We start from the raw sequence: 13,344 nt of genomic DNA, 5'->3' as shown, positions 1-13,344 counted from the left end.
ATTTGTTACTGTCACACAGTTTGATCATCAACAAACAGTAGACAGGTAGAGCAGGAAGTTGAGGATTAGAGAACTTAAATCTCTCCATAGATTATAAGACTCTCAAGTAGCACAGCGTTCATTTCATGCCATGAAAAGGTGCTGTGCCCTAACACTCAGAGACAAGACAGCTCCTGCCTTCTGAAGCCCATTTCAACTGTCATGCAACAGAGCCTGTGCTCAGGAACTCAGGCCTCTGGGCTCCTTGTTCAGTGCTCACTTCACCAATGGCTTCCCTGCACTGTTAAAAATTATTTCCATTCAGTCATCTGTAAAGATGTAGATGGAGCTAGAGTCTGTCATACAGAGTGAAGTCAGACAGAAAGAGGAAAACAAATACTGTATATTACTGCATATACATGGAATCAAGAAAAATGGTACAGATTAACATATTTACAGGGCAAGAGTAGAGATGGAGACATACAGAATGAACAAGTGGACATGGTGGGGAGAGAAGTGGAATTAATTGGGAGATTAGCACTGACATATATACACTACCATGTGTAAAGTAGATAGCTAGTGGGAACCACTGTGTAACACCGGGAGCTCAGCTCTGTGATGACTTGATGGGTGGGATGGGGTGGTGACGGAAACCACAGAGGCAGGGGATATATGTATGCATAAAGCTGATTCACTTTGCTCTGCAGCAGAACTAACACAACATTGAAAAGCAATTATATCCCAATAAATTAAAAAAAATATATATATATCTCCCTTTAAGGCAGTGAAAGCAATTCCCTGTAGAAAGATCTCTAGAAGTATACTACGGAATTGGGGAGGGGTGTCATGTTACAGAGGATGTCATGTTAGAATCAGGGAGGTGAGGCCTGGTTAAGATACAAAGGAGGAGTGAGGGGTGTTTGTAGAAGTTTAAAATCAGCATTCAGAATACTGTTCCATGACTTTATAATTTTACCAAGAACCAACTTAGACCAAGGATAGTAATATAAATTTCTTTTGACTTTTGAATTGGTGTTTCCTGAATATCTATCTCAAGCCGTAGACTAGATTATGCTCTGAGGATTGATCCAGCAGTGAGCATGATGTTCATCATCCTTGTTCTCATGAAGTAACAGGACAGAGGATGTAGTCATCATCAAGAAACCAGAGCTTTGTGCTGCCATGAAAGAACCTTGCACAGCAGTGAAGCCCAGTCCCATGTGAAAATTAGGGAGTTTCTGTATTCAAATTGGAGAAGGAAATGGCAACCCACTCCAGTGTTCTTGCCTGGAGAATCCCAGGGACAGGGGAGCCTGGTGGGCTATCGTCTCTGGGGTTTCACAGAGTCGGACACGACTGAAGCGACTTAGCAGCAGTATTCAAATTACTGAATCGGGCCCTGGAGCATTGAAGGAAGAATACTTAAGCAGAGTCACTGTGATGACTGTCATCACTTAAATAAATAATTAAAGAGTCCTCTCAAAATAGCATTTTCAGGAAAAAGTGATGACATGGTTTGTTTTATGTTGGACTTCTCCAGATCCATTGATGTACCTTACATTGGTAACTTCTCTCACCTTCCCAGAAAATACATGTCTTCAAGAAGACGCTACAGGCACTGATCTACCCCATGTCCTCCACCACCCCACACAACTTTGAGGTCTGGACGGCTACAACACCCACCTACTGTTACGAGTGTGAAGGGCTCCTATGGGGCATTGCCCGGCAAGGCATGAAGTGTTCGGAGTGTGGAGTGAAGTGCCACGAAAAGTGTCAGGACCTCCTGAATGCCGACTGTTTGCAGAGTGAGTACTCAGGTGAAGAAGCAGGTGTGTAGAGCTGGTCTCATTCTGTGTGTTTTCAGCTCTTGCTAATTCTCAACAAATCCTATCCAGGCATACGAAGTTATACACACTGCCCATCAATTACCTAACTGACTTTGTTGACCCTGGCTCTGTCAGATTCCTCAGAATAACTACTTGGAGTTCAGTGGCACTTGGCCGGAGTAGAAATTTTCAAAGTGACTTCCAATCTGTGTTCTTACTTTTATCTCATAATAGCCCGACATGGTCAGGGGGAACATGTAAAGTCATGTTCCTCAAACAGGGCTGATGCATCCCTGAGGTGACAGCAACTGGAATTCTTTCCCAAGCCTGCTTGACTTCTGCCTTCTGCAAGCAAGCGCCATGCTCTTCCGCAGCCCCTGTGCAGACCTTACAATTGGGAGGTCATGTATCTGAATGTCAAAGACAAATCTAACTTACCAGATATGTGACCTGGAGAAAGTTTTTCTAACTTCTCAGGGCTTCATTTTTCTTCCTTCAAATAAATTGGAATAATAAAATTTACCTTAGTGGTTTATTTTGAAGACTAAATGGGAAAGTTGCTGCTAAGAATCTGGCACATAATAGATGCTCAGTGAATATTAATGGCCTCTCCATTCTTTTCAGATCAGATCAGATCAGATCAGTCGCTCAGTCATGTCCGACTCTTTGCGACCCCCTGAATCGCAGCACGACAGGCCTCCCTGGCCATCACCAACTCCCGGAGTTCACTCAGACTCACGTCCATCGAGTCAGTGATGCCATCCAGCCATCTCATCCTCTGTCATCCCCTTCTCCTCCTGCCCCCAATCCCTCCCAGCATCAGAGTATTTTCCAATAAGTCAACTCTTCGCATCAGGTGGCCAAAGTACTGGAGTTTCAGCTTTAGCATCATTCCTTCCAATGAACACCCAGGGCTGGTCTCCTTCAGAATGGACTGGTTGGATCTCCTTGCAGTCCAAGGGACTCTCAAGAGTCTTCTCCAACACCACAGTTCAAAAGCATCAATTCTTCAGCACTCAGCCTTCTTCACAGTCCAACTCTCACATCCATACATGACCACAGGAAAAACCATAGCCTTACATTTCTGAATAAGTACATGTCACTTTGACTTTTATGACAGGTTATCTTAGATTTTTCATTTCTGAAAAAAGAAAACCCTTTACTGGTACTTTAGGTCCTGAAATGCCAAAACTCTAAAACACATATTATTGACTTTTCACTGCTGAATTGATTTGTCTGCTGACCTTAAATAACTAAAAACGTACTGCTGAAGAACTCTATTTAAACATGGATTTTCATTTCAAATGATGTGTTTTTCACATTTAATAGTGTCCCCTTTATTATTTATTTGAATATGGTCAGTGTAAGGTGCATGGGTTGCCTGAAATTGAGGGAGGACAGAGGAAAATGTCAAAATAGAGATTAAATCGCAAATGCTGGTATGTCTGGCTGTGGTCATAACAGTTCACACACATTGTACACTTTCTTCTACCTGATTAGTATTCTCCCTATACAACCAGATCAATTGAGACTGTTAATGGTAATGAGTATGTTTTTTAAAGCAAAATAGTACTCCTTTAAAACATAAAGTGCATACTTAGGAATGAATGCTTGTAAGGAAGGGAAACTGACTCAGTATTACCCAGCCAAGTTACCTGCAACATCCCATCCTACAATTACACTTTAGTCTTCCTCTTTTAAAAGTGAATTGTGAACAGTGTCTTAAGAAACAACCATATTAGGGCAGTGATATTTTGAGAAAATAGGTAGGAAAAAATACTGCCATAGAGAAACGATGGCTTAGATCTCTTCAAGAAAAAAATGATGTAGGTCATACTTAAGAAATGAGTTCATTCTTCAGGTCTTTCAGAGAAGAGAGATGCCACCCACTCATAAGCTTTAGAAAATTTTCATAGTCTTTTTCCATTTCTTCAGATAGCATGCTTTATTTGGTAATGGTTAAATACATGTGGCAAGCTTTTCATTGAAGTTATTCATTAAAATGTATGTAAATTTGAAGAATCAGAAACAGTACAAAAAAATGAAAGTAGACGTGTATCCCCCAGGAAAGAGAGATTTTCCTTAATAACTCCTTATATTTCCCTGAAACTCACATTCTCACACTGAATGGAAAGAGGTTTTGCTAATACATGAATTCAGCTTCACCATTTACCACAATAACTATCAATAAAATTTAATGCTGTCCTAGCAAACTAACGTTGAAAATTCTCCAAGCTAGGCTTCAATAGTACATGAACTGAGAACTACCAGATGTTCAAGCTGGATTTAGAAAAGGCAGAGGAACCAGGTATCAAATTGTCAACATCTGTTGGATCATAGAAAAAGAAAGAGAATTCGAGAAAAACATCTACTTCTGCTTTATGGACTATGCCAAAGCCTTTAACTGTGTGGGTCACAACAAACTGTGGGAAATTCTTCAAGAATTGGGAATACTAGACCACCTTACCTGGCTCCTGAGAAATCTGTATGAAGATCAAGAAGCAACAGTTAGAACTGGACATGGAACAACGGACTGGTTTCAAATCAGAAAAGGAGTATGCCAAGGCTGTATATTGTCACCCTGCTTATTTAACTTATATGCAGAGTAAGTCATGCGAAATGCTGGCTGGATGAAGCATGAGGTAGAATCTAGATTGCTGGGAGAAATATCCATAACCTCAGATATACAGATGATACCACCCTTATGACAGAAAGCAAAGAGGAACTAAAGAGCCTTGATGAAAATGAAACAGAATAGTGAAAAATCTGGCTTAAAATTCAACATTCAAAAAACTAAGATCATGGCATTCAGTCCCATCACTTCATGGCAAATAGACGGGGAAACAATGGAAACAATGACAGACTTTATTTTCTTGGGCTCTAAAATCACTATAGATGGTGACTTCAGCCATGAAATTAAAAGACCCTTACTCCTTGGAAGAAAAGCCATGAAAAACCTAGACAGCATATTAAAAAGCAGAGACCTTACTTTTCCTACAAAGGTCGGTCTAGTCAAAGCTATGTTTTTGCCAGTAGTCATGTATGGATGTGAGAGTTGGACCATAAAGAAAGCTGAGCACCGAAGAATTGATGCTTTTGAACTGTGGTGTTGAAGAAGACACTTGAGAGTCCCTTGGACTGCAAGGAGATCAACTCAGTGAACCCTAAAGGAAATAAGCCCTGAATATTCATTGTAAGGACTAATGCTGAAGCTCCAATACTTTGGCTACCTGATGCAAAGAACTGATTCAACTGAAAAAGACCCTGACTAGAAAAGGTTGAATGCAGGAGGAGAAGGAGATGAGGGAGGGTGAGATGGTTGAATGGAATCACCAACTCAATGGACATCAGTTTGAGTGAGTTCTGGGAGTTGCTGATGGACAGGAAAGCCTGGCGTGCTGCAGTCCATGGGGTTGCAAAGAGTAGGACACGACAGAGCAAATGTACGGAACTATAGAATTAGTGATGTTTCCTTAAGAAACTTCTCTTTTCAGTGCTTTAAGCAAAAAAGTTTTTATGGTGGCACCTTGTTTGAAATACCCCCATGTGTGCCAAAATCAAAAGAAAAGGAGAGAATAAAAATTTAAAGAAGTGAGAGTTGGAAAGCATAGCTAATTCATTCTCTTGTAAACATAGGAGGTTCTTCAATTTCCTTCTCAAAATTATCATTCAATTTCTGTTTGAATACCCACAGAGAAAATTTAACAGTATGCCAGGCAATTTGTATTAGAAAATTCTAGCTTTAAATTAAAATTTGAACCAATTTTATTTATTTATTTATTTTTTTTTTTTTGCTACAAAAATAGGTCTTTATTCTTAGGAAAATATAGTCAGAGCTAGCTTCCTTATGCTATACATAAAATCTTAACATCAGAGGCAGTACAGATAGTTTTTGAACTGATCTGCAAACAAGCACAAACCCACTGCGTTGAAAAGATCAGGTAATTTTGAGGTTTTTGGCAAAAGACAGTACTTCACACATCTAATCCAAATCAAAGAGCCTGCAGACGGTTTTCAGTGAGATAAAAGGAATGAAACAAATATAAATTCTACAGATAAATAAATGTAAGAGAATTTAAATAAGCTAACAGAACTAATTTTTTTAAATAAAAATACTAGTCAGGTACAAGCTTTTGTTTCTCAATGCCAGACTTCTAGATGTTTATCAGACTACTGTTAATATCATTAAAAACCTAATCTTGGATCAGGGCATTAGTTTTAATACTATTTTGCAGTCGTAAAAAAGATTTTCTTTCAACTGAATGCTCCTGGCCCTGAAAAATATTTTAGGCATATTACTGAAGGCAGACTGTGGTACTAATAAAACTTGTATCTTAAGTACTTTTTAAAAAAGTGACAGACAAAAAAGTCCATCAACACCACTCTTCTAGATTCCATATATATGTATTAAATATACAATATTTGTTCATTGGAATATATGTAAATGTGCCTTGCCGGTTATTGAAACATTACCTACAAAATGAGTATGGGGTGACAAAAATTAGTTCCTGGTGCTTGATGAAACTTTTTGCCACTGATTTTATATACTACCCCATGCTTTTTTAAAGTACATCTCTCAAATCTTAGTGTAAGTTTGAGGGCTACACAAAACATTTACATTTCATTCTAACATAAAATGAGTAATAGGTTGTGGAAAGTGGGTAAACTAAATGTAGCCTTCAGTAAAATTGAATCTCAGTGTAATCCTTGGTGCTGGCACTTCCCAGGTCCAAGGAGTTAAATGAACCAATTTTAGTAACTGGTTCAAAATAACCTCTAGGAACTTCTATTATTTTAAGCCAAATCTTACCGTTGAAGAACATATTTAATAAATTGTCTCCTATCTTGTTTAATAGTTTTACAAGATAATCATTTTTAGATTTTAGATTTCTAGAACCCTCATTATTTTGCTAATTCTTTGCTGAAAATGTTGCTGGCAATATACATACACACATACACAGAATAAAGCAAAAGGAAGCAAAAAGTCTATATTTGGGTCTGACCAATGACCAATTCACAATAAAGGATATTTAAAGTTACTTCATTTGAGTTTGGTATTTAAATCTTATGGAATATTGGATCTGTGACTTGCACACTTGCAGTCAAGTGAAGTTAGAGCAGGTGATAAACCCACCCACCATTGCAGTACCTCCATGCATGTTCAGAGATGCATGGAAATGTCAGATGAGTTCCCCAAATAGCCTCATCTCAGTTCATGTCTGACTGATTTTATTTGGAGGTTCTACACTTCACTGCCTTCCTGGCCCAAGGCTACCATCCATGTGAAGTAGAAGGTAGAAACAGAGAATAGCAAAGAGAAACAGAGAAGCTTCAGAGAAGAGCACAGACCTGTCACAACCCTCTTTGCTCCAGGCCAGTAGGAGTGGCCAGATTTCATCTACTTTCTCTTAAATTAACTTATTTCTGTCCTGTTACTTGAAAATACAGTTACAGTTTTTTGGAAACAGCATTTGATGATGGAAGAGTTGAAATATAGCTAATGGAGAAGTAGTTTCTCACCCCAAAGGATATTTTTAAAAAAAAACTTCACAATGTTGTTTTGGTTTCTGCCATACAGTGATGCAAATCAGCCATAATTATACATATATCGCCTCCCTCTCCTCCCCTCATCCCACTTCTCTAGGTCATCACAGAGTGCCAGACTGGGCTCCTTATGTTATACAGTAGCTTCTCACCAGCTATCTATTTTGCACATAGGAGTGTATGTATGTTGGTACTACTTTCTCCATTTGTCTCCCTCTTTCTCTCCCCCACTGTATCCTCAAGTCACTTCTCTATGTCTGCATCTTTATTCCTTCCCTTCAAATAGGTTCATCAACACCATTCTTCTAGATTCCATATATATGTATTAAATATACAATATTTGTTTTTCTTTTTTTAATTCATTTTTTTTAATTGGAGGCTAATTACTTTACAGTATTGTAGTGGTTTTTGCCATACATTGACATGGATCAGCCATGGGTGTACATGTGTTCCCCATCCTGAATCCCCCTCCCACCTCCCCATCCCATCCTTCAGGGTCATCCCAGTGCACCAGCCCTGAGCACCCTGTCTCATGCATCAAACCTGGACTGGCGATCTATTTCACATATGATAATATACATGTTTCAGTGCTATGCTCTCAAATCATTCCACCCTCACCTTCTCCCACAGAGTCCAAAAGATTGTTCTTTACATCGATGTCTCTTTTGCTGTCTTACATATAGGGTCATCGTTACCATCTTTCTAAATTCCATATATATGTGTTAATATACTGTATTGGTGTTTTTCTTTCTGACTTACTTCGCTCTGTATAATAGGCTCCAGTTTCATCCACCTCATTAGAACTGATTCAAATGCATTCTTTTTAATAGCTGAGTAATATTCCATTGTGTACACATACCACAGTTTTCTTATCCATTTGTCTGGTGATGGACGTCTAGGTTGCTTCCATGTCCTGGCTATTATAAACAGTGCTGCGATGAACATTGGTGTACATGTGTCTCTTTCAATTCTGGTTTCCTCATTGTGTATGCCCAGCAGTGGGATTGCTGAGTTCTATTTCCAGTTTTTTAAGGAATCTCCATACTGTTCTCCATAGCGGCTGTATGAGTTTGCATTCCCACCAACAGTGTAAGAGGGTTCCCTTTTCTCCACACCCTCTCCAGCATTTATTGCTTGTAGACATTTGGATAGCAGCCATTCTGACTGGCGTAAGATGGTACCTCATTGTGGTTTTGATTTGCATTTCTCTGATAATAAGTGATGTTGAGCATCTTTTCTGGAGAAGGCAATGGTACCCGACTCCAGTACTCTTGCCTGGAAAATCAATGGACAGAGGAGCCTGGTAGGCTGCAGTCCATGGGGTCGCTAAGAGTCAGACACGACTGAGCAACTTGACTTTCACTTTTCTCTTTCATGCATTGGAGAAGGAAATGGCAACCCACTCCAGTGTTCTTGCCTGGAGAATCCCAGGGATGGGGGAGCCTGGTGGGCTGCCGTCTCTGGGGTCTCACAGAGTCGGACGTGACTGAAGTGACTTAGCAGCAGCAGCAGCAGCAAAGCATCTTTTCATGTGTTTGTTAGCCATCTGTATGTCTTCTTTGGAGAAATGTCTGTTTAGTTCTTTGGCCCATTTTCTGATTGGGTCATTTATTTTTCTGGAATTGAGCTGCAGGAGTTGCTTATATATTTTTGAGATTAATTCTTTGTCAGTTGCTTTGTTTGCTATTATTTTCTCCCATTCTGAAGGCTGTCTTTTCACCTTGCTTCTAGTTTCCTTTGTTGTGCAAAAGCTTTTAAGTATAATTGTGTACCATTTGTTTATTTTTGCTTTTATTTCCAGTATTTTGGGAGGTGGATCATAGAGGATCCTGCTTTGATATATGTCAGAGAGAGTTTTGTCTATGTTTTCCTCTAGAAGTTTTATAGTTTCTGATCTTACATTTAGATCTTTAATCCATTTTGAGTTTATTTTTGTGTATGGTATTAGAAAGTGTTCTAGTTTCATTCTTTTACAAGTAGTTGACCAGTTTCACCAGCAACACTTGTTAAAGAGATTGTCTTTTCTCCATTGTATATTCTTGCCTACTTATTCAAAGATAAAGTATCCATCAGTTCAGTTCAGTCGCTTAGTCGTGTCTGACTCTTTGTGACCCCATGAATCGCAGCACACCAGGCCTCCTGTCCATCACCAATTCCTGCAGTTCACTCAAACTCACGTCCATTGAGTCGGTGATGCCATCCAGCCATCTCATCCTCTGTCGTCCCCTTCTCCTCCTGCGCCCATTCCCTCCCAGCATCAGAGTCTTTTCCAATGAATCAACTCTTTGCGTGAGGTGGCCAAAGTACTGGAGTTTCAGCTTTAGCATCATTCCTTCCAAAGACATCCCAGAGCTGATCTCCTTCAGAATGGACTGGTTGGATCTCCTTGCAGTCCAAGGGACTCTCAAGAGTCTTCTCCAACACCACACTTCAAAAGCATCAAATTCTTTGGTGCTCAGCTTTCTTCACAGTCCAACTCTCACATCCATACATGACCACTGGAAAAACCATAGCCTTGACTAGACGGACCTTTGTTGGCAAAGTAATGTCTCTGCTTTTGAATATGCTATCTAGGTTGGTCATAGCTTTCCTTCCAAAGAGTAAGCGTCTTTTAATTTCATGGGTGGAATCACCATCTGCAGTGATTTTGGAGCCCAGAAAAATAAAGTCTGACACTGTTTCCACTATTTCCCCATCTATTTCACATGAAGTGATGAGACCATATGCCATGAAATTAGTTTTGTGAATGTTGGGCTTTAAGCCATCCTTTTCACTCTCCTCTTTCACTTTGATCAAGAGGATTTTTCGTTCCTCTTCACTTTCTGCCATAAGGGTGGTATCATCTGCATATCTGAGGTTGGAAGTGGCCAAACAGGAGATGGCAAGAGTGAACGTCAACATTCTAGGAATCAGCGAACTAAAATGGACTGGAATGGGTGAATTTAACTCAGATGACCATTATATCTACTACTGTGGGCAGAAATCCCATAGAAGAAATGGTGCAGCCATCATGATCAACAAAAGAGTCCAAAATGCAGTACTTGGATGCAGTCTCAAAAACAACAGAATGATCTCTGTTTGTTTTCAAGGCAAACCATTCAGTATCACAGTAATCCAAGTCTATGCCCCAACCAGTAATGCTGAAGAAGCTGAAGTTGAATGGTTCTAATAAGACCTATGAGACCTTTTAGAACTAACACCCAAAAAACCATTGGACCATTTAGGTATGACCTAAATCAAATCCCTTATGGTTTATGATTATGTCTGTGGTTTTCCCTACTTTCTTCAATTTAAGTCTGAATTTGGCAATAAGAAGTTCATGATCTCAGCTAATTTCCAGCAAATTTGGAAAACTCAGCAGTGGCCACGGGACTGGAAAAGGTCAGTTTTAATTCAATCCCAAAGAAAGTCAATGCCAAAGAATGCTCAAACTATCACACAATTGCACTCATCTCACACACTAGTAAAGTCATGCTCAAAATTCTCCAAGCCAGGCTTCAGCAATACGTGAACCGTGAACTTCCTGATGTTCAAGCTGGTTTTAGAAGAGGCAGAGGAACCGGAGATCAAATTGTCAACATCCGCTGGATCATCAAAAAAGTAAGAGAGTTCCAGAAAAACATCTATTTCTGCTTTATTGACTATGCCAAAGCCTTTGACTGTGTGGATCCCAATAAACTGTGGAAAATTCTTCAAGAGATGGGAATACCAGACCACCTGACCTGCCTCTTGAGAAACCTATGTGCAGGTCAGGAAGCAACAGTTAGAACTGGACATGGAACAATAGAGTGGTTCCAAATAGGAAAAGGAGTACGTCAAGGCTGTATATTGTCACCCTGCTTATTTAACTTCTATGCAGAGTACAACATGAAAAACACTTGGCTGGAAGAAACACAAGCTGAAATCAAGGTGTAAATAGCTGTGTGTATTTATCTCTGGGCTTTTTGTTTTGTTCCATTGATCTATGTTTCCGTCTTTGTGCCAGTACCATACTGTCTTGATGACTGTAGCTTTGTAGTAGAGACTGAAGTCAGGAAGGTTGATTCCTCCAGTTCCATTCTTCTTTCTCAAGATTGCTTTGGCTATTCAAGGTTTTTTTATTTCCATACAAATTGTGAAATTATTTGTTCTAGTTCTGTGAAAAATACCATTGGTAGCTTGATAGGGATTGCATTGAATCTATAGATTGCTTTTTGTAGTATACTCATTTTCACTATATTGATTTTTCCAATCCATGAACATGGTATATTTCTCAATCTTTTGTGTCCTCTTTGATTTCTTAAATCACCAGTGTTTTACAGTTTTCTATGTATAGGTCTTTTGTTTCTTTAGGTAGATATATTCCTAAGTATTTTATTCTTTTCTTTGCAATGGTGAATGGAATTGTTTCCTCAATTTGGCTTTCTGTTTTATCATTGTTAGTGTATAGGAATGCAAGGGATTTTTGTGTGTTAATTTTATATCCCTGCAAGTTTACTATAGTCATTGATTTGCTCTAGTAATTTTCTGGTGGAATCTTTAGGGTTTTCTATGTAGAGGATCATGTCATCTGCAAACAGTGAACGTTCTACTCCTTCTTTTCCCATCTGGATTCCTTTTATTTCTTTTTCTGCTCTGATTGCTATGGCTAAAGCTTCCAAAACTATGTTGAATAGTAGTGGTGAAAGTGGGCACCCTTGTCTTGTTCCTGACTTTAGGGGAAATGCTTTCAATTTTTTACCATTGATGATAATGTTTGCTATGGGTTTGTCATACATAGCTTTTATTATGTTGAAGTATATTCCTTCTATTCCTGCTTTCTGGAGGGTTTTGATCATAAATGGATGTTGAATTTTGTCAAAGGCTTTCTCTGCATCTATTGAGATAATCATAATGTTTTTATCTTTCAGTTTGTTGATGTGGTGTATCACATTGATTGATTTGTGAATATTGAAGAATCCTACATCCCTGGGATAAACCCCACTTGAGCATGATGTATGATCTTTTTAATATGTTGTTGGATACTGTTTGCTAGAATTTTATTAAGGATTTTTGCATCTGTATTCATCAGTGATATTGGCCTGTAGTTTTCTGTTTTTTTTGTGGCATCTTTGTCAGGTTTTGTATTAGAGTGGTGTTGACCTCATAGAATGAGTTTGGAAGTTTACCTTCCACTGCAATTTTTGGAAGAGTTTGAGTAGGATAAGTGTTAGCTCTTCTCTAAAATTTTGATAGAATTCAGCTGTAAAGCCGTCTGGACCTGGGCTTTTGTTTGCTGGAAGATTTCTGATTACAGTTTCAATTTCTGTGCTTGTGATGGGTCTGTTAAGATTTTCTATTTCTTCCTGCTTCAGTTTGGAAAGTTATACATTTCTAAGAATCTGTCCATTTCTTCCAAGTTGTCCATTTTATTGGCATATAGTTGCTGATAGTAGTCTCTTATGATCCTTTGTATTTCTGTGTTGTGTGTTGTGATTTCTCCATTTTAATTTCTAATTTTGTTGATTTGATTTTTCTCCCTTTGTTTCTTGATGAGTCTGGCTAATGGTTTGTCTATTTTATTTGTCTTCTCAAGGAACCAGCTTTTCGCTTTGATGATTTTTGCTATGGTCTCCGTTATTTCTTTTCCATTAATTTCTGCCCTAATTTTTATGATTTCTTTCCTTCTACTAACCCTGGGGTGCTTCATTTCTTCTTTTTCTAGTTGCTTTAGGTGTAGAGTTAGGTTGTTTATTTGATTTTTCTCTTGTGTCTTGAGGTAAGCTTGTATTGCTATGAACCTTCCCTTTAGCACTGCTTTTACTGAATCCCATAGGTTTTGGGTTGTTGTGTTTTCATTTTCATTCATTTCTATGCATATTTTGATTTCTTTTTTATTTCTTCTGTGATTTGTTGGTTATTCAAAAGCGTGTTGTTTAGCCTCCATATGTTTGTATTTTTAATAGTTTTTTTTTTCCTGTAGTTGACATCTAATCTTACCACATTGTGATCAGAAAAGATGTTTGGAATGATTTCA

The 13,344-nt window shown here is 38.7% G+C and overlaps 1 protein-coding gene across 1 annotated transcript in view; it reads left to right on the top strand.

Annotated features, from left to right (window-relative positions):
- Positions 1–13,344, top strand: part of UNC13C (unc-13 homolog C) — a 685,158-nt gene that overhangs the window by 283,290 nt on the left and 388,524 nt on the right. The window contains 1 exon segment of the mRNA NM_001206460.1: positions 1,565–1,784. Coding sequence (NP_001193389.1) covers positions 1,565–1,784 — 220 coding nt within the window.

This window comes from Bos taurus, chromosome 10 (assembly GCF_002263795.3).
Source record: "Bos taurus isolate L1 Dominette 01449 registration number 42190680 breed Hereford chromosome 10, ARS-UCD2.0, whole genome shotgun sequence".
Taxonomy (NCBI): Eukaryota; Metazoa; Chordata; class Mammalia; order Artiodactyla; family Bovidae; genus Bos; species Bos taurus.
Note: the sequence above shows the minus strand (reverse complement) of the source record. Positions and strands in the feature narration are given on the sequence as shown.